The sequence below is a fragment of the Rhipicephalus sanguineus genome, chromosome 2, assembly GCF_013339695.2.
Source record: "Rhipicephalus sanguineus isolate Rsan-2018 chromosome 2, BIME_Rsan_1.4, whole genome shotgun sequence".
Classification (NCBI taxonomy): domain Eukaryota; kingdom Metazoa; phylum Arthropoda; class Arachnida; order Ixodida; family Ixodidae; genus Rhipicephalus; species Rhipicephalus sanguineus.
In genome coordinates, this window is record NC_051177.1 from 141,746,072 (window position 1) to 141,771,972 (window position 25,901).

Genomic DNA, 25,901 nt, shown 5'->3' on the forward strand with positions numbered 1-25,901 from the left:
AACAGAGGTCGCAGACGTGAGGACGCCTGTTCCGCACGTTATTTCAAATCATCTTTCCGATTCTTTTATATTCCCTTCCCTGTGAGCTGTGCTGCCTTATGGGCATGCTCTTCTGCAGCTTCCCCTCTCCCTCTCTCCCCGCCCCTTCCTAATCGGAAAAAAAAATTCCCCTGCTGTCACGGCCATTTCACATGATGCAAAACAGCGATTTTCAGGCTGCAACTTCACTCACAGTTTAAAAAAAAATGGCCGATCGCTCTCGCCCAATGGTTAGTGGTGAGTGACCTACATGTCAGAAACTTTTCACTCTGTTCCCAGTGATGGAGCGATTTTTGGTCGGGACCAGTCAAAACTGTGCCGAGCCGGCCCAGGTCATTTCAGCGATGGCTGCTGTTGCGCACTTAGACTGGAAAGTTTTTAAATGACAAAACACGCATGCTCTTCGATACCATTCATGCAAAATTAACAATTATCATAACGCATAGATCTTTATAATAATAATATCTGAGGTTCTACGTGTCAAAACCACGATATGATTATGAGGCACGCCGTAGTGGAGGGCACTGGCAATATTGACCATCTGGTGTTCTTTACCGTGCACTAACATTGCACAATACACAGGCATCTAGCATTTCGCCTCCATTTAAATGCAACCGCCATGACTGGGATCGAACCCACGACTTGCGGGTCAGCAGCCAAGCACTGTAACCACGCCACCGCGGCATACAACACACAGGTTTTTACCTTACGTTTGAAAAATCATGCAGTGCCTGCCACAAAGAACAGCAGCAAGCAAACTTGCTCGTGGCGCCAGTCACAGAGCAAAAATCGCATACCAAGCGATTTTTGCTCTGTGACTGGCAAGCGCCGCTAATTGCGGTGTTGTTTCAAGCCCGTGTGAAACAACACCGCAATTAGCGGTGCTTGCGAAGAAAGCAAAGTGAACGGAGATATTTCTTTCCACTGCCCTTGCAGCATGTAAAACAGTCTTTACATTCTTGTAACACAAGAAGGCGAAAGCTTGGCTGCACTAAGACAAACTAAGTAAGACAAACGAGCCAACACGAGCAACTACATTTTGTTTTGCATTAAATCAACCCTTTAAATGCCTTATGTGAGCACTTAGACAGTAACACCAAGGAAAGTATAGGGGGTGTTATCTGTAGTATTTAGAATATAAATGTGAAGAAAGTAAAGTGGACGAAAAGATGACTTGCCGCTGGCAGGGACCGAACCTGCGACCTTCGAATAACGCGTCCGATGCTCTACCACAGAGCTACGGCGGCGGTCATCCTCCCGTCCACTTTGTGGGGTATACAGCTCAGACCACTTATAACGTAACCGCTTACAGTGCAGTACCGGCTATAATGCGGTTTTTTCTTACTCCCGTTTACTCTCCCATAGAACTCCATGTATACGCATACCGCTTATTGTGCAGACCCCCGAGATGAAAGACCTGTTATAATGCGGCTGCCGGAACATTCTCAGAGATGCGAGGGTGCGAGCGTGCTTCTCAGCGGAGATGCGCCGGCGGGGGAGAGAGCGGCGACAGCATTACAAAGGAGGAGGGGTCGCGGAACGAACGAACAAGGAGCGGGGGGAGAAAAAGAAGAGGGATGGCTGTGGGGGACAGCAGCCCGGCGCAGGTGCGTGGTGTGAGGATGGGGAGCGGTTGCGCGGCCGACGGAGAAGCCTTTGCCCCCTTCGGCCGCTTGACATGTGCGCTTCGTCGTTGCTTCGTCGTAGAGCGCAGATATCGCGCGTGCAACCTCGATTCCCCCACAAGTAACAATGCTTTGAGACGCGATTGAGCTTTCGCCTTTGCCACCAACAGGCGGACTTACAAGCTTGAAAGACTTTTTCAGGATAGTTGCCGCGGCTGTTCTCCCGATCGCGAACCGAAACTTCGTTTCACGCGTGATGCCCTCGGTTTAGCTCGTGAGTGCGATCTCTTCTACTCCCGATCTCCGTGTTGCCTAGGGCAAGCTTCTCGCGGTGGCATGCCAAGTTGCAATGCGCACGCTAGGCCTAACGAGCGCTAGCTGCCATGTCGGCAGCCGCGGACTACAGAAGTTGCGGTTTGGTGCCGAGTCAATGAAACATTTTGCAATTGTTGCATTTAGAAGGGGTGACTTACATCTTTTACGAAAACGCGGGCGTGCGTGTGAAACACTCGGGTGGTGGTTTGTGGTCGCAACCGTTTTCGACATCGCGGACGCGCAGTGTGTTACCGCGGCGACTTCCCGTGACGGCGCATTTTTTCCGCGTTCGTTATGTCGGCACCGCAGGTCCGCGGACGCTAACAGTTCAACATTTTCAAATGTAAGCAGATGCAAACTTACGCCCCAGTCGCATGCCGCGATAGTCGGAATCGCGCGCCTGCCTGTTGGTCATGTTTTGTAATATGTTGATTTAAACCTAGGAGTTAGTCAGCGCCAATCGCAACCATGGCGGCGAGTGTGGAACACTCTTTTTTGCCTGTTGGCGTCACGTAGCACGTAGCATCCTCCCCACAAAGTGGACGGGAGAATGACTGCCGCCGTAGCTCAGTGGTAGAGCATCGGACGCGTTATTCAAAGGTCGCAGGTTCGGTCCCTGCCGGCGGCAAGTCAGTTTTTCGTCCACTTTACTTTCTTCACATTTATATTCTAAATACTACAGATAACACCCCCTATACTTTCCTTGGCGTTATTGTCTGTTAGTTCTCATTAATATTGTGTCTAACAAAGATAAAACGAGCCCTTAAAAATCATCTCCTTTCCTTCATTCATAGCGAGGGCCTCGTCCTGGCAGACTTAATGCCTTCAGGTAGTATGCGAGGGATTATTGGTCAGCTGCCAGCTCGTAAAAAGATCACATGCTACGTGACGCCAACAGGCAAAAAAGAGTGTTCCACACTCACCGCCATGGTTGCGATTGGCGCTGACTAACACTCCTAGGTTTAAATCAACATATATACCCCACAAAGTGGACGGGAGGATGACTGCCGCCGTAGCTCAGTGGTAGAGCATCGGACGCGTTATTCGAAGGTCGCAGGTTCGGTCCCTGCCGGCGGCAAGTCATCTTTTCGTCCACTTTACTTTCTTCACATTTATATTCTAAATACTACAGATAACACCCCCTATACTTTCCTTGGCGTTATTGTCTGTTAGTTCTCATTAATATTGTGTCTAACAAAGATAAAACGAGCCCTTAAAAATCATCTCCTTTCCTTATGTGAGCACATGTCTTTCTACGTCTTTCAAATGCGTGCAGACTTTAGCGAAGTACCCACTACGTGTCCGTAAGGCAACATGCGCACCTATGTAGCTGTACACACTGTTAATGTTGTAAATGATCACGATGATGGCTAAGCTCTTTGTAATAGGTGGGGAGCTTTACATCCCTCACTTGTTATGCAATCCACATTGTGTTGACGCCGGGGGTGATTTATGCCTCTGCCATGCAATATTACGCCTGCTAATGTCACTCCTCGCTTAAAATGACGCCTGTATGGGGGGTCTTGTTCCAAAGCAGTTTCAAGCACTGGGGTGGCTCCGTGCTAAAATGCTTGATTGCCATACGAAATACCTGGGTTCGATTCCAGCTCAAACTCCGTTTACTAAGGTCACGTGAGTTTCTGAACCACATGCCACGTTTCTGAAGGCCAGCGTCTGATGAGGCAATTAAGGACTTAAGGGGGGATGTGGCTATGGGAAAGGTAAATGTTAAGGATGGGCGAATATTCGGCGAAGGATGGGCGAATTTGATTCCCTCGCGCACTTTTCCGACACATCAAACCTGCGCCCTGCTTCAGCGTTGCTTTCCGACTCTGCGTAGAGGATCGCTTGCCTCTTGAAAGCAGCGCTGTACTGTTGCCGGCGTAGCGGTGGCATCTTGGCGTCCGTTTGGTAGCGTCGCAAATCGCGCACACCACTGCTCGCTAGCGAAGCGAAATGCAGAAATGGCGAACAGGCATGAGTGCAAAAAGACGCGAAGACGCTTGTGGGCGCATGTGACTGGTCATGTGGTTTAGTTCCCCGCGAAGTGTTGCCAGCCCACACGGACGCCGATGGTTCGTCAACAAATTGTTTCTATTGTATGAAAACAAAACTGCAGGGCGCATCACAAGGTAAATTCCTCTTTATTCATAGAGCATCGTTCGCCCTCTATCAAAGGTTTGAAATGCTGCTTTCGAGACAGTGTTTCCCAAGCAGTTCGCATTAATGCCGCGCGGTGGTGATTTTTAACGCGCTCCGTAGTTTTGCCTTGCGTGGTTTCGCTATAGTTTCGCGATCGTCGTGGCAGATCGCAAAAATGTCCGGCTCCGGAAGTGGCGCACGCACGTTGGGAGATAGCTGTTGCCGCGACTCCGCTGCCTCTGCGGCTGATGTTATCGATGCGTCGAATACAGTTGAACCTCGTTAATGTGTACCTGACGGGAACGCCGCATAACTACACACTAAACGGTAGTACGCATTAACCACCAAGTAAAAATTTGCATCTCCTCGCGTACGCCATTGCCGCCAGCAAAGAAATAAATACAGTGCCACAGCAAATATTGCCTAAAGTACCCACTGCAAAGCCTTTTCTTTCTTTTTGCCAAACTGGAGAAAAGATTCTGGCACTCTCGCACGACCGTCCGATAGTGCCGATAGCGCGCGGTGGCGACGCCAAGGAGCATTTCGGAACTATTACAGGGTCCGGCATACGCAATGACCGACGCAGCAACAGAACGGACAGTGTCGGCTTTCCGCGATATATGTGTGAGCGTCTGTACCGCGATCTGCTATTAAATGAAAACTGACACAGTTCCAGCGAAACGCTGTACGGCTGCGTGGAGCCGATCGTCTCCTGGCTAGTTGCGTGCAGCGTGTCGCCTTCTCGGCTCACGCCGTCACTGCCGGGCCGCCGGGCCGCTTCCTGTACCGCACGCGCGCATTTGTCATGGGAGTGTTCTTCGTACCCACTTCGCTCCAGACCGTGCACAGATGCGGCGATGAGCACAGATGAGCTTGTTCGGTTAACACGGCGATGACGAACTTCCTGCAAGCGATGCGCACTCCACGATGCTCTAGCGGTCCTGGCAGTGGACGGAAGCGCATTTGGGTGGTCGCCCAATAAAAGCGTGCAGTATGGTTACAACACCGCTACGCTTGCTGAACCGTACGCGTGCGTTTAGCGTGATAGCGTCTATGCAAAGAGGTTTCTCGTCGCCCACGACTAGGAACGCTCAACTCCGCAACAGCGAGCTGCTTTCGTTTCTACAAAGCGGCGCACGCTTGAACACGGCCCCGCACAACGAGGCGGCACAGATCGGCGGCCCAGTGCGTTCAGGTTGTCGCCTAGTAAAAGCGTGCAGTAGGCTTAAAGCAGTGCTGCGCCGCACGCGTGCCCGAGCAGATATCTGAAGGCACTTATTGTGATAAGGTTGTCGGCGATGCTGGCGCGTTTGTCAGTGGCCGCCGCCTCACCTTCGTTCTTTCCCGATGCTTACCCGCAAAGGCGTCGCCGCAATCTCGCGGAAGTTGGAATCAGTGATCGACCGATCTACGCAGTTCTCGAAAAGACGGAAAACCTTTGGCGGCACATTGTGGCGTCGGGAAGTTCAGCGGCGAAGTAAAATTTTATGGCACAAAACATTATCGTGGTACACAGGGTACGCACTAACCGGTAGGCGTAGGGCGAAGCACTACGGCTTAAGCGGTTAGCGAATGCATTAGGCTCTATGAGACTCGGTCGGGGATTCGTTGCCACTACGTTCTAACCATTAGTACGCTTAAAGCGGGTACGTATTAACGAGGTTCTACTGTAGCAGGAAATCCAAGGACGACGACCTTTCGTCGGACCCCACAGATAAGTCGACTTTACGATTCCGCGTATAGGTCAACTCCGATTATAGGTCGACCCCCGAACTTTGGAAGGCCATTTTATGAAAAAAAAAAAAATGTCGACTTATAATCGGCAATATACGGTAATTGAAAGTTGTCCTTGGACTGGTAAGCTTATCAGAGAGCTCATCTCGAAGTGCCTTAGAAGGAGTCTCACTGAACTGGTGTGCAGTACTCACAGATTCAAATGAGCCATAAAATTTTTAGTACAGTAGAACCCCGCTGTTACGTTCCTCACTGCTGCGTTTTCCCGGCTGTTACGTCGTTTTCCGTCGGTCCCGGCATAGCTCCCATAGGATACAATGCATTGGGAACCCCGCTGTTACGTCGTAACTGTTGGACCGTTCCCGTATGATACGTCGCGAAGTGCGCTCGGAGCCGAACAAGTGACTACTGAAGAGAGCGGCCATGGTGCATTTTCTCGCAGTTTTTCCTGGTTTGACCGTAACATTAGCCGCATTAGAGGCGCAAGCAACAGGATCTTTCGATTGATGCAAACAAAAGCATCGCCTTCGAGATTCGCATTGCAAAGATGGCGTCTACGACGTAGTTGCTCGCGAAAGCAAGGCCTTCGAGATTGGCATTTATTATTAACAAAAGCATAGCCTTTGAGATTTGGATTGCACAAACATGGCGTCTATGACGTAATTACCCGCGAAAGCAAGGCCTTCGAGATTGGCATTCACTTCTGCCATCGCGTTGGCGTAGACTCATCATCATCGTTATTTGTGGGAGGACGGGAGGAGTACGAGCTGGTTAGAGCTCGTAAGGTCGTGAGCGCGGTTCGCGGTCGGACTTGCCGCGCTGGTCGTGATTGCGTGTGCTTAGTTCTTTCATGCCTACAGCTATTGGTGTTACAAAAAATCACATACGTTGATTACATTTCTATGGATGAGGCCGCCCCAGCTCCGCGTTTCTATCCGTCGACTAGATCGCGGCTGAGCGCGCCAATTTTCGTGCTGCTCGTAAGCATTGAAATAAAATTCTGTACCACTAATTATTTTGACGTTTTTCCTGTTTTTTGGCTCTTGCGTTTCCCGTCTCTTACGTTTATTTCTTACGGTCCCTTCAAAAACGTATCAGCGGGGTTCTACTGTATAACAACTGGTATTCACAATTGCTCGAGATAACCATGACATGTCGCGACGAATCTGGTCTCCGATTATAATGTTGGCTGTCATCTATGCGCTCGAGTCGAAATTACGCCGATATGACCCGAACTGAAGGTGGTGGAGACGAAAGTACTATGTGCGTTACTTAGCCCTAAATTGTCATATTTCAATCCGTGAGTACTGTTCCAGAATAGCTGCCATGGAAAACAAAATCCTCAATAACAGGATTAACAAATAAGCAGTATTAAAACAGGTCGGGCTGCTCACACTTTTTGCAGGGCTTGATGGCACAGCTGCTGTTGAAGGGCTGCCGTCACTTGGCTGACGTGGTGCTGCTTCATCAGCTGGCCTTGGCGATTCTAGAATTTAAAGATTTCAAGTAATGTCAAAACCCCTCGTCATTCTCTCTCATCAGCGATCTAATGATCCTCTAATAACACTGCGTACAGTGCATACGACGCAAACACATTAACGTGAGGGCCTACTTTGAGTCTCATTCTGTGTCCACTCTGGCGATGCACTGTCTTTTTTATTGCATTATTAGTACAGTAACAGCCTCATTATAACGAAGTTGCATCTGACATGAAACAACTTCCTTATGTCCAATATTCACAACGAGCACACGGTTATGTACAACGTTATAAGCAAAAAAAGCATTTATGTGTCAAAACCACAATTCAATTATAAAAATGCCTTAGAAGGGGACTCTAATATTTTTGACAGCCTTCAGAAAGTATTCGTAAACAAACGAGAAAGAATATAATGGCTTGCAGCTTCATTTGCTTGAAATATAGAAAGGATGACTCAGTTACAGCAATGTTACCAATCCGACTTAGAGACCGTGCACAAATGCAGACTTGGAAGTAGATTAAAGTTCTCTTTTCCCAGGTAGTTGCAACGACTACTTACAACTACATGGGAAACTAAAAGGGTAGAGAAATCGTGGATGAGTTCTCTAGTCTTCGCTCGAAGCAGTACTAGCTTTTTTCCTGATGTAATTGTGGCATGGAATGCATTCCGAAAAATACAGTAAATACAAATGATGTTAAAGGACCCCTGACGGCGGAAGTTTTGTTTGCGACTTTTTTACTGTAATTTGCAGCTTTGCGTCTGGTAATCCTGAAATTGAATCGTAAATGCTCTAATGCATCGTATAATTATTGCTAACGCCGTTAGTCGAGAACAATTGTAGCGTCAGTTCGAAGTGCCAGCCTAAATACTATAAGAAACTAGTGCCCCACAGCGGGGGAGTGCCCAAGGTCACGTGCACTCAAGCTTTGGAGTCGCTGAAAGCACATTTTTCAAATCTGGGCCCCACGCGTGGTAAAGGATGAAACGATGCAGGTGCTTCGGTATGTTAAACCTGAAATGAAACCCGGAAATGCCGCCTCGGGGGTGGTGAACTGAACCCGAGCGTTTGACACCTTAGCTGCTAAGCTAGCCCAGTGGAAAGCTGCCATCTCGTGTGCTCACCAGCAAATGTGGTGTCAAGCACAGTTGGCCCCTGCAAGCGCCTTGCAGTCTCACGGATCAGGAATGCTGGCAGCAGTCCCTTTTGCCCAGGGGAAAGTGGACTAGCACCCAACATCTGGAAAGCAAAACCACCAGTTTAACGGGAAAGGCAAAGACAACATCCATGCAGCCAAGCAGCAGCTACCGTATTTTCCGGTGTATAAGACGCACCTTTTTTCCTAGATTTTAGCTGGTGCGTCTTATACAACGGTGCGTCTTATATACGCAAAAAGTCACGTGATTCTGCGAAACCAATTTGTTTATATTTAATTTATGAGTACGATAAACAGAGCTCGAGAGCATTCGTAAAAATATATCTAATTTTGTTGTAACAATGAAGCGGCTGCGATCTTAGATGTCAGCTACTTGCTGTTCAAGCAGCGCGGCGACCACGGAGATTACGGCCGCAATAAAAGCCACCACTGTCGCGTGCCCCATTGTACTGTTTGAATTGTTTGTTCTTAAACGAAGAATTAAACCCACAGAACTGAGGCAATAAATAAAAAAGAGCACCACAACGGTCCATTGTAACGTTGTAGCGCCCACAATATCAGTTACAAAAGCGAAAGTACCACTTCATTATCATCATCATCAGTTTCCGTGTGAGACGTCGCTGCAGTCTAGCAGTAGTCGCAGCTTCTGGCTTCCGGTCGCCATTTACGTTTTGTATGCGTGTGTAGGTGGTGTCCGATGATCGTGTGATAACCGTGCGGTGCGTTCGTTGTTTATGTGTTCTCGCCAAGTCTGGTAATGCCCTAAAGGTATGGTAGCCACCATAGTACAGGCAGTGCCAACGATGTGCTTCAAGGTGCTTACAATGCTGCGTAAAAGTTACTCAGAGGCTGACGACGGCAACCCAGCGATGCTGCCAACCGAGGCGGAAGAACTTTTGACAGTGCGCCGGAGGATGTGGCTTCAAATCCAGTAGAATAAATAGTGGTTTTCTGCGCCTTAATAAAACTGCTGCTTACAGATATTCAGTGCCGTGCGTGACTACGCATTTCGCAATCAATGTGCTCTGCGTGGGTCATTGTGTTTTATCATGTCGACTGAGTTAAAAATAGGTGCGTCTTATACAAAGGTGCATCTTATATATCATTTTTTCTTTCGAAAGTTGTAAAAAGTAGGGGGTGCGTCTTATACAAAGGTGCGACTTATACACCGGAAAATACGGTAGTATCAAGCCGTTCCAACAATGCAAAGTAAATTTTACAAGAGGCTAGAATGAAAATTTTAGCAAATGATGCACGAATATTTTTGCACAAGCTATTTACAAACATGCACCATTCAAAAGACCATAGCCCTTGTAATTATCGCACACTTCAAAACATTCCAGAAGCTCCATTGTTTGGAAAACAATATGTTAGTCTGTATTAACTGTATTAATTTTGAGCAAAAATAAAGGAAGAAAAACACCTCAGGAGAAAATGTTCACATCACAAATAGCTACAGAAATTTTAAAAACATGGCTATTTCTCTTGTTTCTAGTGGAAGACAGTGTGGAAAAAACATGCCGCAACATGACGTATGCTGTTGCCACTAGAGTTCACAATTGTCACAGCTGCAAGGTAGAGGACAAGTGCCATGTCATGTACAGAACGTTTCTTTCAGATTCGCTTCTCCATTCTACTGAGTGGCCGATTTTGGCAGTAACCGGGATAGGGCTTTCAACTAGCTTGAAATGATAATATCTGGGGTTTAACGTCCCAAAACCACGATATGATTGTGAGAGACGCCGTGGAGGGCTCCGGAATTTTCGACCACCTGGGGTTCTTTAAAGTGCACCTAAATCTAAGCACACGGGCCTCAAACATTTTCGCCTCCATCGAAAATGCAGCCGCCGCGGCCGGGATTCGATCCCGTGACCTTCGGGTCAGCAGTCGAGCACCATAACCACTAGACCACCGTGGCGGGGCTAGCTTGAAATGACGAAGGGCAAAAGGAAACAGAAGATGAAAAGAATCATTACAAGGTAAGACAATGGAGCTTCTTACTTGATGCGAGCACTGCATCTACAAACAGATGCGAGCGCTGGTCCTGTATCTGTGGCTTACAGTGTGTGCAATTCCAAGAGAGGCAACTGCAGAAGCTACTTCTGTGCAGCAGCAGTAGCTTCTGATGATGAAGTTCAGAGATTTGCTGGAAATTTTCATTGCGTGTAACAATAGGCAGTGTAGCCACACAGTCTAATCTCGAGTCATCAGATATTTTGCAGTCCTTAACTGCTCATTAGGTTTGAGGCTTGGGCTAGTTGGTTTATGCTTGTAACAGGGAAAAAACAGCGCAAAATTCTGACAGGAGACAAAATGAAGAAGGCATGACAGCAGCACTGTCATGCCTTCCTAACTGCTTTCATTCTGCTGTGCTAACAGACCACTGGTTGTCGCTTCTACACACACTTCTTCCTCTTAGCCTACGCTAAGATATCGAACACATACATCCACTGTCCAGTGTGTTACTCTACAAAGGAGTTTTTCCCAATACCTTCGTGTCAGTCTTATCAGACGAACCAGAACTATGTTGGCACAAATTTCAGCACTGTAATGGTGCAACAGCCTTCCCTCAAACGATGCTTGCGACGTTTTCACCTGTGCCTTGTTGCCATCTGCCTGCAGTTCTGTGCCTACAGGTTCTACAACAGGAGGTGGTTGTTTCGGTGTCGATGACGCCGGGACGGGCTCCGATGGGCCGTCCTGCAGGTCAGTGCCAGAATCCTCGCTTTCACTTTCCGAGGCAGTCTGAAACTGGCTTGAACGGTCACTCGACACATCTGCTTCCACCTGCGAAGACGAGGAACAAAAAACAAGTGTTCAAATGATAGTGCTGACGGTAATGATGTAACAAACAACCCAGTGGGCAAAAGTAACCCTTTTTCTGTCTCTGACTTACCCGTACATACAGTGCATTAAAAAATTTGCGCCGAAGTGCAATCGTGGGCTGCCTGGAGTGGTCGCGCCATCTGTCGAATCTTTCTAGAAGCTCACTTTTTCGCCCCTCGCTGTGTTGGTACTAGTATACTGAAGGGTACAGATCAACCACGATTACACCCACCCTTCTTTGCTGGGGGGCATGGTGGCTCCGTGCACGCTACTCTCTCGGGCTAGCACCTCCTTTATAAAACTATGCCTGTCAATTCCAGCACTACACAACGTGACCACTGCGGACGCCTCTGTTCGCATGCCGCTTGCGCTGCGCTGCTGCCGGCTGACACTACGTCGCCGCTGAAAAGGCTGCTGAAGCATATCACTGATGTGATTGACTGAAGCTGTTTCGGAGCAGGTTTTTGGAGCAGCAAAAAGTGCGTTTTGGAGCAGGTAAAAGGGCTTTCGGAGCAGCCAAAAACGGGTTTGGGAGCAGGGAAAACAGCTTTTGGAGCAGCTAAAAGCTCACTGCCAAGTGGAAAAATGAACCGTGTGAAACAAAACAGTCAAATAAGGAGGAACTCTTTTGAAATAAAATGTTCTGTCCAATAATGGGTGTTTGCATAACACCATTGGATCACCTAACAGCCCCGTAAGCGTAAACATTGGCGTTGCGGTCTTATAATGGCTTAGGGTAGCCAAATAAACAACGCAGGTAGGGTTTGCCAGATACAGTAGAATCTCGGTGATACCAATCTGAAGGGGGAGCTACAACATTCGTATCGGTCAAAATTTCGTATCATCGAAAAACTAGCATAACCTGTTTTCAAACCACGATATACGCATATAACATTTATTTCCGTCAAAAGAACTCGCGTACGCCTTCCTGGGACACAGGTGAACGGACAGCTGGCTGCCGCGAAAGCGCGCGTGAAAGCTTCGCATGAGGCCAACTGAAAACTAAGTGAAGTCCGCTCCACCATAGTGGCAAGCAAAGATCGACACGAACGCCGAATGGCTTTGTGCCAGGGGCATAGGCAAAAATTTTTTCGGGGGGGGGGGGGGGGGGAGCCAGGCAGGCAGATGTGGTCAAGTGTCGTTTTGGGCTCTGTATGCCGAAGCAAAACCAAATTTCCGGGGGAGGGGGGGGGGCTACGCCACTGCTTCGTGCCTTTTTTTACGCCTTTAATCTATCGCTGTGTTAGCCGCGTACCTTCGGAGCTCGCAGTCGCTATCGATGATCGCGTTGACAGCGACCGTGGTTTCGTGCGCGGCGGTTGCGGTAAATTGCGGCAAACGGTAGTTCCGTTTTCAATCCGCCTGCGCTGGCCGCGCACGTGCCTTCAAAACTATGTCGTTTGTTGCTATCTATAATCGCATCTGCCGCGGTTTTGTCCGCGGCGTTTGCGGGAAGCAGCGTCGCTTGGAGTGGGTGGGCGTTGAACGCGCGTGCACTTTTGGAGTTCCGTCAGTTTCGCCGTCGCCATACATGATAGTGTCAAGAGCGACCGCGGTTTCGCCCACAGCGGTTGTGGCAAACGATAACCACAGTTCTGACAGTGTGCGCGCTGGCCGCGCGCGTACTTCCGAAGCTACGGCATTCTGCTCTCGGCCGTCGCTCGACGGCTCGGGAATTTCACGAATCCGTATCAGCAGGTTAAACGCCTCCTAAATTGGTTTACTGTGGGTTCGCAAAAAGCCTGGATCGGATTGGGTTGCAATTTTTGTCAAGTCCAAATACACCTGATGTGCAGGTCTTCGGAGTTTTCAGTACACCTGCTGAATTCCGGTGCTGCTTAGTGACCTCAATGTGCCTCTTGCTTGTAGATTGTCGCTTTATCGCTGCAAAACCATGCTGTTCGCGGTTAATAGACTGACTGCAGACAATACAAAATCCACTGCCATCGCTGCCTTGGCGACACCAAGATGATATATATGTCACCATTTTCGTCCATCTTGTTCAGGATGTCGACATTGAACTTGGTGGAATGACCCGAGGCTCTGAGACGGCGAGACACGAACAATGCGAAAAGAAATTCCCCTCAAGAAACGTGTAGCGATACACTTTTTGCTAATCCCGCCGAGGACGGAATAGTCTTTGTTCGTAGCCATTCCACGGCGAACCTATTTTTCCACGAGCTTTCCTCTCCGACTGGAGTCGCGTTCCGTGAAAATCCTCAAACACGAAGCTGCCAATTAACTGCGCCAGCCCACGGATGGTGCGATGCTTGTCCGCCATCTTGCCAGCTTCTCTGTTTGCGATAACCGCGGTTAGGAGACTAACTGCTGTTATGTCTGCTGTGTAGCTACCCCTAACCACGGTTAAGGTTGTCCGTGTCACAGGGGTATAACACTGGTTCGAGTAGCAGAACTTAAAAAAGGGGGCAAAAATAAGACAGTCATGGACGCCGCTGTACGAACAGCTGAAACTTTACTTCTGTTGTTGCGGCGGTGCGGTCACACCAGCTCGCGGCGAGCCGCTCCTTTTCCAAGGTGCATTTTTTGGGGGTCACGCCAATTTACAGCAGTCTGAAGAGGGTTATGTCGGCCCCCAAAAGCCTGAGCAAGACAAACCAGCGCTTAACTAGCCTACCTATCAACTTGCGTACAGTCAGGTCCCCCAGAAAGCGCCGGGCAGCGTGTCGCGAAAAATGATGCACGAACCCATTCCTCTCGCGGCACGAAAATTTTGCCGCGCGGCAGCTTTCGAGTGTCGCGTTTTGCCGGCAACGGCGCGCTGCGCGCGTTTTTCCGCTAGTGTGCTTATAGTTTGGCGCAGTTTTGGCGCAGAACAGCGGAGATGTAGCAGGATGTAGCAGGTTTCACGTCTCGGCGCACTTTGGCGCAATTGGCACAGCTATCACATCACTGAGCATATGCACCGTGCCAGAGTTGCACTACTCTATTGACTGTCAAGTCGCATATTGCCCCATATTTTATTCAGTTCATCGAGTATGCTAACGAAGCACTGCTGAAGTGCTTATATTGAGAGTATTTCTTGTAATACAAGCGGTGTGACTGCATGGCATAGCCACCGCGCCTGCTGCAATATTTAGTTTTCACGACTTAAATTTTGTTACAAGTGAACCACACCCACATGGGAAACTTAAAGGGGTATTAGCCTGTGGGATCAATTCCCTTGAACACAAGTATATCATCTACTAAATCTCGACAGCAAATATAGCTTGGAAGGTAACTTATATAAATTTTGAAGTTCATGTGCACAATCCAGAGCTATACGGCGCACCTCGCAACACTGGCATGATACAAGGTGATCTGAAGATAACCCCCAATATCTGAGACATCACCACTGTGGCTGAGCTCCGAGGTGGTGCAGCTAGTGTCATGACGTCATAGTCGCCATTGTGCTTTAGCCGTGCTTGCGCCAGCAGGCTACTATTCGGCGGCTGCTCACAAGTCCATGCTCGCGGTGAGCGTGCAGAAAGTACGGCCTCAAGAAAGTCGTTGCCACCAGACGACGATGATAATCAACAGCGACGGCAATGACTGCACAGCACATGCGGCAGCCGAAAGAATGCAAGCAGACGATGCAGGCAGCACGGATTGGATTGGACTGGAAAAACTTTGTCCTGCAGGACGCGCTTAGCGAGTAGCTGGTGTCTCCCAAGTAGGGACCGACAGAATACCTGGCGGCCACTACATGGGCCCGCTGGACAGCCCATTGCTGGTTGGCGAGAAGCGAGCTTCCGAGGGGCATTCCCACTTGTCAGAGGTAGAGCCGGGATGAGCGTTTCTACACTCCCAGGGCATGTGTGTGTGAGTGTCGCTGTGTTTCCGCACGAGGGGCACGTGTCGCTGGGGTACGCGTCTGAATAGAAAACGTGAAGCTTGGAGAGGTTTGGATATGTGTGCGTTTGCAGTAAGCATAGAGTCGGTGCCTGCCGCCTGTTAAGTTTCGGATGCAGGGGTGGAAAAATGCGGCGTCCAAGGTAAAAGTGTTTTGTGATGTCGTTATACGTAATAGGTGCATCCCGGTTGGCCTTCCCCCCCCCCTAACTACGGGCCTGCACATAGCACATTTCATTCCTACTTGCGCCTCCAGTGACCGCGCGCAGGAAGGCACCGTGTCGCCGACGCCTGCCTGGCGTCTCTGAGCACCGCCGCTCAGTACAGAAACCTCATGTGTATCGCAGTCGACGCACGCGCCACTACGGTATGCTGCGGCGATCGGATTGTGCCGGTAGCGCTGCTAGCACCATGGGAGCCACTGTGGCAACACGTGGATAACAATACAGTAAAAGCTCGTTAATTCGACTCTCGTTAATTCGGAAAATCGGTTAATTCGGACACGTCATCTGGTCCCTGTAAGTATACGCATCACTCTATGAGACTGGGCGCTCGTTATTTCGGACAGATTTGACCGCAAATCGGATAATTCGGCGACTTTCGGGCCGCTGGCGAGGCTCGAAAACGAAAAAAGAACAATTCGGAACAAAAGTGAAGCTCAAACGCAGCATCGCCATGGACATCAATTATCGACTTGGCTTGGATTGAGACTGGTTGAACGCCTTTTTTTCGCGTGTGGGTTTTGTTGCTTTGTTCCCGTTGGCGTGCTGCATCGTTGATCGCCGATTTATCGAGGAAAGTTTCAGTACGGCTCCTTTAGCTTGATCGTTGCTGGTGCTTTTGTGCCCACTTCTCGTGCGACCGCACTCTCCGCCGATGGCAACGCCGGCGAAGCGGCCCAAGTACGAGGCCAAGGACTTCACCACCAAAGTAGAAATTTTGCGTGCTCTGAATAACGGGCTCTCCCGACAAGAAGTGATGAAGAGTGATGAAAGGGGATCCTTCAATCGGCGGCAAGAAGCAAGGAACGAGTAACCGTACTTTTATCCCCCAACGTGACGGGAACAGAGCGCTCGCCGCTTCTCGTTATCGGAAAGGTTCAAAAGCCACGCTGCTTTAAGAACATCAACAATCTTCCCGTGGATTACCGTGCCAACCGAAAAGCGTGGATGACGGGTGAAACTTTTGCGGTACTGCAGACATCATGCGAGCTGCTGAGCACCTTGAAGGGCTCAGAAAAATTGTGTCCGCGCGAATTTCTGCTCGAAAACACAAGCATCCGCGATTACTTTGTTAAGTAAAGGTATGTTGAAAAAACTCGTGCATTTATTGTGTTTATTTCGACCATTCGATAATTCGGACATTCGGTTAATTCGGACATTTTTTCCGGTCCCTAGAAATCCGAATTAACGAGCTTTTACTGTAATTCTGGAATAACTTTGCCTCCCTACGGCTCACGCTCGCTCGTCCCTGTGTTCGGAACGCACTTTCTTCCGCACTGCCTGTCATAATGAACAAGCGGAATCAATATACTGCCCCGTTTAAAAAACCGGCGATCCTGCTGGCCGAAGAGAGGGGCAATTCGAGTGCGTTGCGGCATCTCGGAGTGATTGAGTCAACCGTTCGAGGTTTGAGGAAGTGCCGTGACCGCATCTTGCGAGCTGCACCGACTCGTAAGGTGTTCCGTTGGCCCAAGACTGGTCGTTTCCCGAAAATCGAAGAGGACCTGGCAGAATTCGTGCGCCAACATCGCAGCCATTTTCTGCCTGTCAATGCCGAACTCGTCCAGATCAAGGCAAGGGAGCTTGCACGTGAGGCCAGTGTGCCCCGTGACACCTTTAAAGCCAGTAGCTCGTGGGTGCAGAAGTTTATGCGTCGTGCCAGCCTGTGCACCGCCAGTACGGATGGAACGGGATGCTTCATGACAGTGGCCGGTAGCGCCATGAGCGGCAAGCACTGGCAATTGAAAAAGAGAGACGGGAACGAGTGTGATTGAACCAGGTGGGGGGGGGGGGGGGCTCTATTGCCAGGCATAGGTTTTATAAAGGAGGCGTAGCTCGGGCTGAGGAAAAATGGGGTGCACATGTGATTATGGCCACAAGAAACGCTTTCAGGTTCCTATCCTGTAAGAATATGGTTAGGGATCCTCTGCAACTTTTTTCCAATTTCGTTTCAAATTATTAGAAAAATATTAAAAAATTATTCATTTTGATTCTCACTCATACTTTATTATTCAAATTTGCTTTGCACCCAAAATTTTGCTATTCGCACAGCTCTAGTTAAGGGGGGACATGGCACTTGAAAAAAAATTTTTTATTTCTTGGTCGATTTTGATGAAACTTTCAGAGTTTATGTATATTTGTGCACTAATTTCAAATATGCAATTATTTTTCTAGTATAATGTGTATTTTTTGAAATACAAAATATTTCATGTGCCTTTTGGGGAGCTAGATTTTTTCTAAACTGAGTGAGTTACAAATTAAATCAGCATATCACAATAATCTGGAACCAGAACTGTGCGCAGTGCAACAAAAATGGATGTTCTAAACCCATTAGAACATAAGTTATGGCATGTTGAACATTCACAAGTGAAATTCTGGCTTGAAATTGACTCACTCGTGAATGTTCAACATAACATAACTTTTGTTCAAATGGGTTTAGAACATCCATTTGTGTTGCACTGCACACAGTTCTGATTCCAGATTATTGAGATATGCTGATTTAATTTGTAACTTACTCAGTTTAGAAAAAATCTTGCTCCCCAAAAGGCACAGGGAATATTTTCTATTTTAAAAACTACACACTATAATATAAAAACAATTGCATATTTGAAATCAGCACACAAATATACATAAAGTCACCGAGTTTCATCAAAATCGATGAAGAAATAAAGAAAATTTTTTAAGAGCAGTGTCCCCCCTTAATACAAAGCATCCCTTGGGAACTAGACCTGGATTTAAGACGCAGTTACTGGGTAAATAAGACAAATTTTCTGGGCTACAATTGGGAAAAAAGAAGCTCCTAGTGATGGGGAGACGGGAACATACGAACGGGACATACGAACTGTCTGCTAAAATTAGGGTTAAGATAAATTACACACTGGAAGGTTAATGAATCTGAAAAAATTGTACACCCCTACCAAACTTGCTCGCTATATACCAGAATTAATGTAGGCCATCCACTCCTGTAACAGTTTAATAAATTAATATGCATATGCTACCACACTAATGCTTCGCTCCACTAAATCTTGATCCCACTGCTCCAGTCCCCCTTATGGAAAGTCACCATTAATTTTGCTCGGTAGGAAACGCTGCGATTTTGCATTGTCAAGTTAGCCACACATCTCAAAACAGCTTCATTTTAGGTGTCCTCTTGATCTTGAGGCTTGACTGAAAAACAAGTGATGTGTAGGAAAGCATTACAGTCGAACCCACTTATAACGATCCCACATATAACGATCTATCGGTTATAACGACCATATTTGGGTGCACTTACGATTTTCCTATGCTAACCATTGAAGCTGCGTCCAGATATAGCGAACATTTTTCAAAGCCTCCTACTTTTACAACGAAGACTTCGGACACGGTCGCGGTAAAAATATGGCGCATACGAAGCGAAAAAAAGTTAAAACATGCCTTCTAAAGCGTGACAGGGGTGCGCGCGTGCCCCGCTGCAGTTTACTTGCGACCAAGATACCCAGGTCGGCGAGCACCGCACGCAGATTTCGGACGCCGCGAGCGAGGTCGCTCACTTTCCATGCGTTTCTTCAGTGATAGAATGGCAGTGAGGGAAAAAAAATAGTAGGCAGCATGAAGCCTTACGGTCAGCTTTCGCACGGTAACCTTTCCTGATGCCGTTCTCTGCAGCTACGACCGCCTGCGATGAACCAAACAATGCCTTGGAACGCAAGAAGGCGTAAATGCAAGAAGTGATAACCGCGATAACTTTCCATCGCAAAAAGGTTCACTGCGTCCCTAAATTCGTTGACGCCACAATGTGCCGCGAAAAGTCGTCCGTCTTTTCGGTAACGGCAGAGACCGGTCGATCGATGATTACGACTTCCACGCGATTGCGGCGATGCCTTCGCGGATAAGCATCAGAAAAGAGCAAAGGCGAGGAGGCGGCGGTCGATGAACATGCAGTTATGACTTGTAGTCGACAACCTTATATCACAGTCATCTGTAGATACCTGCTCGGCTGCGCGTGTGGCGTACGCCGTACATTGCGGATTGACGGCGGTACGAGCGCACCATGCTTAGCCATGCTCCCGTTCGCAAGTTCGCCGCCGCCGCGTCGTGCGAGACCGCTTTAGAAGTGCGCGTCGCTTTGTAGAAATGTAAGTAGCTCGCTGTTGTTGAGCAACGCGGGCACCGAGAAACGTTGATGCACTGACAGCGAGCGTATACTGAGTGTTTCACTAGGTGACAACTGAAGTGCACCGCGCATCGTCGTGCAGGGCCGCGAGAGCATCGCGGAGACGTAGAGTGCGCGTTGCTAGGAAAATGCTTATTTTCGCCGCATTGAACGAAGAGGCTAGTCGCCGCACCCGTGCACGGTCCGGAGTGAAGCATGCACGAAGAACGTACAAACGCGTGCATATGGCATACAGCAAGCGGCCCGGCAGCGACTCCGTGACCCGAGTAGGCGACGCGCTGCACGCAACTAGCCAGGGATGATCGGCTCCACGTCGTGGTACCACGCTTTGGTGAAACAGTGTCAGCTCATTGCAAAGGCGGTTAATTCACTCGTGAGCACGCAGCGGGCGTCGCTTCACAACGCGAAAAGGCTTAGCTTGTCACCGAAGAAGTTAGCACTTTAATAAAAGTGCACAAAGAAAAACAAACGGCTTGGCCGCTAAGCGCACGTTTTTAAGGGAGAGTCCATATACAACGAACTACTGATATAACGACCACTTTTCGCGACACTTTCGAGTTCGTTATAAACGGGTTTGACTGTACTTGTAAGCAAGGCAACTCACCCTTGGTGAGCTTGTCTGCTCTTCGGTTGACATCTGCTCGGTCTGGGAGACGAAGGACGGCTCTTCCTCTACAACACAAAACACAACAATCAAACTGTAATGCCAACACGCGTTTGTGAAAGTACTCAGCAATCTGTTATGCAACCTTTGCAAGAGCTTAGCAAACAAGCACACTGTACAACTTAATGCATTAAAACGATCTTTAAGGCACTTCAGTGAAGCATGCGTTGCCTGGAACAACCAAAAAGTTGATGTAATCAATGCTAACCATAGTGCAAGGACTTCGACATGGCTTCACGGTACCGTTATGTACAGAATCACAAATTTTCTTTTTTCTGCACATTACATACTGTTCTCATTCCTTCCGTGGGACGATACCTTTGTCGAGAAATCTACGGCTATGATACCAAATTATGGCTTTTTACTTCTCCACAACTTTACAATATCCATTACTGAGCAGATTTTATTATAGCAGTGGACGTATTTGAATGCAGTAGCAGTCTTTAATACCGAATCAACGTGTGAACAGAGTGCCAAACAGTAATAAAAAAAAAAAGAGAGGAAGCTGTGTTTTATTATCGACATAAAACAATGTTTATAACCCACAGCATACATAACACTAGGAAATTCCTGTCTTAACACTGCACATTACAAAGCTCTGTGTAGTTGAAAATTTAAACACAGCATCCGAAACAGGCAGTTTGTTCCCATGATCTGGGTTCTTTGGGGACCAAGGAATGATCATGGTTCAAGGCTTACGACACCTGCAACTAGCACCAGTCACAAAGCGACTGACCGCCAGTAACCACATCGGTCGAAAAGAGACTGCTTTAGCTCAATTACTCGCTGCTCAATTTTTAAGTTGTGCAACTGCAGTCACAGATCTCTAAACCAATCAAATGTGCAGGAAAAGGACGTCAGCTTATTTTACAAGGCAATGGCAGTGCTAGCTGATGCAAATTCGGCATGGCTATGGGTAGGTTTCTCTAGGCTGTGTGAACATAGGTCACCTTGAGAAGCGAGTTGTCGGCAATCACAAATGGCCCCACAACCAGTGCCAGTCGTAAGCGTGAATAGACCTTAAAAAAAAAAAAAAAAGTTGTTCTCCCTGAGAGATGTGCACCAGGAGTCTCAAGAACTTTGTCCGAAAATCCTAAAAATAAGGAAACTGCAATATTTTCTTAATTTCATCAGCATTACTTTTTCTGTGGTGGCAAACATCTTAAGACAACTGGAGGCATTCATTACAAGAATTATTTATAGAAATAAACATAATTAATTTTTAATTAGATCAGACAGGTGGTCAGGTTCAAATAGGAAAATTGAAGTCTTTCCTGCGAAGAGTTCATTGTCACTTTCCCAAAAGTGCTAATGGTAATTTTTGTGGAGCGATGAAATACAACCAATTTCACCAGAGAAACCAATGCGTCGAAGAGCGCAAATTCCATACTCCTCTGAGATACTCAGAATGAGCACACGCCATCAGCCATCGATTTACTTCGCTTCGCGAGAGTGTGGGCTGCGCTTGTCACTACAGCACACACTGCGCACGTAGGTTAACGAATAGCAACACCACTGCAATCGTGGTAAACAGGGTCATTTTCAAAAAACACTTAGTTTCAAAAAAAAAAAAAAAAAGGGTTCGATGTGGAGACCAAACCTACAGTTATAAAGCACGCTTTCTTCCCTCCTGTGCAACCACAAGTGTCCATGTAAGCACAATCGAAATGTTAGATACATGCCCAAGATGAATAACAGCACTGCCGGAACACACAGGCAAGAACCTACCCATGCTTTCAGGCGTTGCATCAAGGCTGGGGCTGTAAAAAGGCAAGGGAAAAAATAATATTACTCGTGACAACACTGATGACATCAGGGCAGTGAAGTTGAATCAGCAATAGGACCATTACAAGAGTATTACAGTTGAACCTCGATACAATAAACAGGGATGTCAAATAAGCGGCGAACATTTCCCATCTATGTTCACCGTGATCAAAATCATCAGCCCACACAGTCACACCCATATATATTGAAATCACAATAAAATAGGAATTGGTTCTATATATAGCATAGTTCGATATAAAGCTTCTATGAATTATTTGCTGTATTTGTGGTTCAAATTTCAGTGCCCAAGTTGGCTTCATGGCACTGCTCCACGATTACGCAAGAAAGGTGGCTTCACAGCAATGCGCCGAAGAACACAGTTTGTCGTTGGGGGTGTGACGTTATACGAGAGAAAATTAGGGGTGTGTGAATATTAGAACTTTCGAGTATTTTTTTTAATAGTGTTCGCTATTTGATTCGATTCGCACCGTAATTTGACTATTCGAAGATTTGAACTTCCAGAAGATAAGTCAACGTGCCGATTTTTTAGACTCCCTAGGGACCGCGAAATCGTCCAAAAAAATGAATTCGTGCTTTTTTTTTTTTATTCTGCTCAAGCGGTCAAATTGCCACAGCCACGTCCGAAATAGCTTTAGCACCTCCCAGTACACCTACCAGGCATGAGAAAGTGTGATAACGCGGCTCTGCTGTTTTTTTGCGTAGCCCTGACAAAGAACAGGTAACCTTGAATATTAAGCTCAGCAGAGGCTCTGACCACAGTGCATGCCATGTAACACGGAGTGAGCAGCTAAAGGCAGATTGACGAGTTGGTTGTCACCACACAGCATCGTGCACATACGTTTTGAAGGCTCAGAGTTCCGGTTCTAACTAGCTGACGCGTGCGTCATACAAGTAAATCGCAAAATGTCGGTCATGACCACCTTTAGGTTTGTTTTGCCCGTGGCCTCCACGAGTGCTGTAGCCATCGCGGAGGCCACGGTTTTGCCTTTGGTCGTACCCCGCGAAAGTGGACACGCACATGTCCCCATTTGCAGTACACTATAACCTCATTATAACAAAGTCATATCTGATACGAAAATAACTTCGTTATATCAGAAAATTCGTTATAAACACGCATTCATACACTATCTATGACAAGACAATTTTTCATTTCCTTCGTTATAACCAATAATTCGTTATATCCGTGTTCGTTATATCAAGTCGAACCCACTATAACGATCTATCGGTTATAACGACCATATTTGGGTGCACTTACGATTTTCCAATGCTAACCATTGAAACTGCGTCCACATATAGCGAACATTTTTCAAAGCCTCCTACTTTTACAACGAACACTTCAGACACGGTCGCGGTAAAAATATGGCGCATACGAAGCGAAAAAAAAAAAGTTAAAACAGGCCTTCTAAAGTGTGAGAGGGGTGCGCGCTCGCACGTGCCCCGCCCCAGTTTACTCGCAACTAAGATATCCCTGATCGGCAAGCACCGCACTCAGATTTGGGACGCTGCGTGCGAGGTCGTTCACTTTCCAGCCTTTTCTTCAGTGGCAGAATGGCAGTGAGGAATAAAAAAAAGGAGGTAGCATAAAGCCTTGCTGTCAGCTTTTGCACGGTAACCTTTCCTGACGCCGTTCTCTGCAGCTACGACCGCCTACGATGAACCAAACAGTGCCTTGGAACACAAGAAGGCATAAATGCAAGAAGTGAAAACCGCGATATTTTTCCATTGCATAAAGGTTCACTGCGTCCCTAAACTCGTCGACGCCACAATGTGCCGCAAAATATCGTCCGTCTTTTCGGTAACGGCAGAGACCGCGGTCGATCGGTGATAACGATTTCCGCGCAATTGCGGCGATGCCTTCATGGATAAGCATCAGAAAAGAGCGAAGGCGAGGTGGCGGCCGTCGATGAACGTGAAGTTATGACTTATAGCAGACAACCTTATTCACAGTCATCTGTAGATATATCTGCTCGGCTGCGCGTGTGGCGTACGCTGTACACTGTGCGGACTGACGGCGGTACGAGCGCGCCATGCTGCCGTTCGCAAGTTCGCCGCCACCGCGTCGTGCGAGACCGCTCTAAAGTGCGTGTCGCTTTGTAGAAACTAAAGTAGCTCGCAGTTTTGAGCAGCGCGGGCACCGAGAAACGTTGATGCACTGACAGCGAGCGTATACTGCGTGTTTGACTACGTGACAACTCAAGTGCGCCGCGCATCGTCGTGCAGGGCCGCGAGAGCATCGCGGAGACTGAGAGTGCGCGTTGCTGCAAAATGCTTGTTTTCGCTGCGGTGAACAAACAAGCTACTCGCCGCACCCGTGCACAGTCCGGAGTGAAGCAGGCACGAAGAACGTACAAATGTGCGCATACGGCATACAACAAGCAGCCCGGCAGTGACTCCGCGAGCCAAGTAGGCGACGCGCTGCACGCAACTAGCCAGGGATGATTGGCTCCACGTGGCAGTAACGCGCTTCGGTGAAACTGTGTCAGTTCATTGCAAAGGCGGGTAATTCACTCGCGAGCACGTAGCGGGCGTCGCTTCACGACGCGAAAAGGCTTAGCTTGTCACCGGAGGGGTTGTTAGCACTTTAATAAAAGCTCACAGAAAAAAAAAAAAAAAAAACGGCTTGGCCGCTAAGCGCACGTTTTTAAAGGCGAGGCCATATACAACGAGCTACTGATATAGCAACCACTTTTCGCGACACTTTCGAGTTCGTTATAAGCGGGTTTGACTGTATATATAAGAACGAAAGACAACCATCAGGAGACCATTTGCGGATGCGTAATAAAACAGTTCAGTGCTCAGGAAGCGAGAGACGAAGGGAGAATGCAACTGAAAAGATGAAAATCGCCAGGGCCATTCGTCCCTGATAAAGCCAGCTTTGTACCACTTATCGTAATATACATAGCTAAGTAAACTGATCGTGTATGTACTTCATTGGTTTGGCATTACGTATATAGCTGATTTTAACGCATTTAGGCGCTAGAGAACGAACATCGGAGGGCTTGCCTCGAACTCAATGTCGTGCGATGCTCGCTTGTTCTTGTGAATTGCAGCGTGCCAGAATAACTGAAACTTCTTTTGCATTGTACCCGCAGTTCGCTTTGATAAGCTTCCTACTTTCTTGAAGCGTGGATTGGCAGAAGCTTTCCAGGTCCTCGATTTGCAGGAAAAGGTGCCTCGACACCAACGAAAGAGGGGGGTTCTATTGTGGCCTATGCATATTCGCTTGTGGATGGCTCTCTTCGTACTACCTAGTATGAAGAGATTACTACCCAGTACCCAGTACTACCCAGCCAGGGCTGCGATGAGGGTGCTGGTGGTGGTGTTTTTCACAGTGCTGCCCGGGCAGAGTGACGTCTATTGCAGATACGCAGCATTTGCTGCCATGTGAAGCCGATCGTTTCTAGTTGTGTGCAGCACATCGCCAACTAAGCCGACACCGCCACTGCCGGGGCGCTTGCTGTATTGTACGGACGCATTTTCATGAGTGACGCCTACTTCGTTCCTGATTGCACACGGGCGTGGCGATGGCGAACTGCTTACGTTCGTGAAGGCAATGCGTCTGTGCGGCGCACTTAACGGCCTTGCACAAAGAGGCAGCATGAACGGCGGCGCGGCGCATTTGGACGCATACCACTGCGCTAGGCCACATGCGCTACAGTAGGTTTTATATAAAGAAGTGTCTTCAAGTGGCACAGGGTCAGTAAAGAAGTCCAGACGTCTGTACACCTCTCAAGCAAGCTCCCTCATTTGTACAGAAAGGCACAGTGATCACATTTAGAGAATATCACAGCGTTGTGCATCACGCAGATGCATTGTTTCGAACAACAATTCCTGTGCCCCTCTCCAGCTGCTAAGTGACTTAATCATGGGAACCTTGCGTATAGTGCTGAGCTCATCAATCGGTCCTTTAACGAAA

The 25,901-nt window shown here is 48.0% G+C and overlaps 1 protein-coding gene across 1 annotated transcript in view; it reads right to left on the bottom strand.

Annotated features, from left to right (window-relative positions):
- Nucleotides 1–25,901, bottom strand: part of LOC119381923 (mucin-5AC) — an 82,652-nt gene that overhangs the window by 17,736 nt on the left and 39,015 nt on the right. The window contains exons 8-12 of the mRNA XM_037649674.1: nucleotides 21,929–21,960; nucleotides 20,141–20,208; nucleotides 11,083–11,274; nucleotides 8,456–8,570; nucleotides 7,250–7,341 (exon numbers count right to left, since the gene is read on the bottom strand). Coding sequence (XP_037505602.1) covers nucleotides 7,250–7,341; nucleotides 8,456–8,570; nucleotides 11,083–11,274; nucleotides 20,141–20,208; nucleotides 21,929–21,960 — 499 coding nt within the window. The remainder of the gene's footprint in view (nucleotides 1–7,249; nucleotides 7,342–8,455; nucleotides 8,571–11,082; nucleotides 11,275–20,140; nucleotides 20,209–21,928; nucleotides 21,961–25,901) is intronic.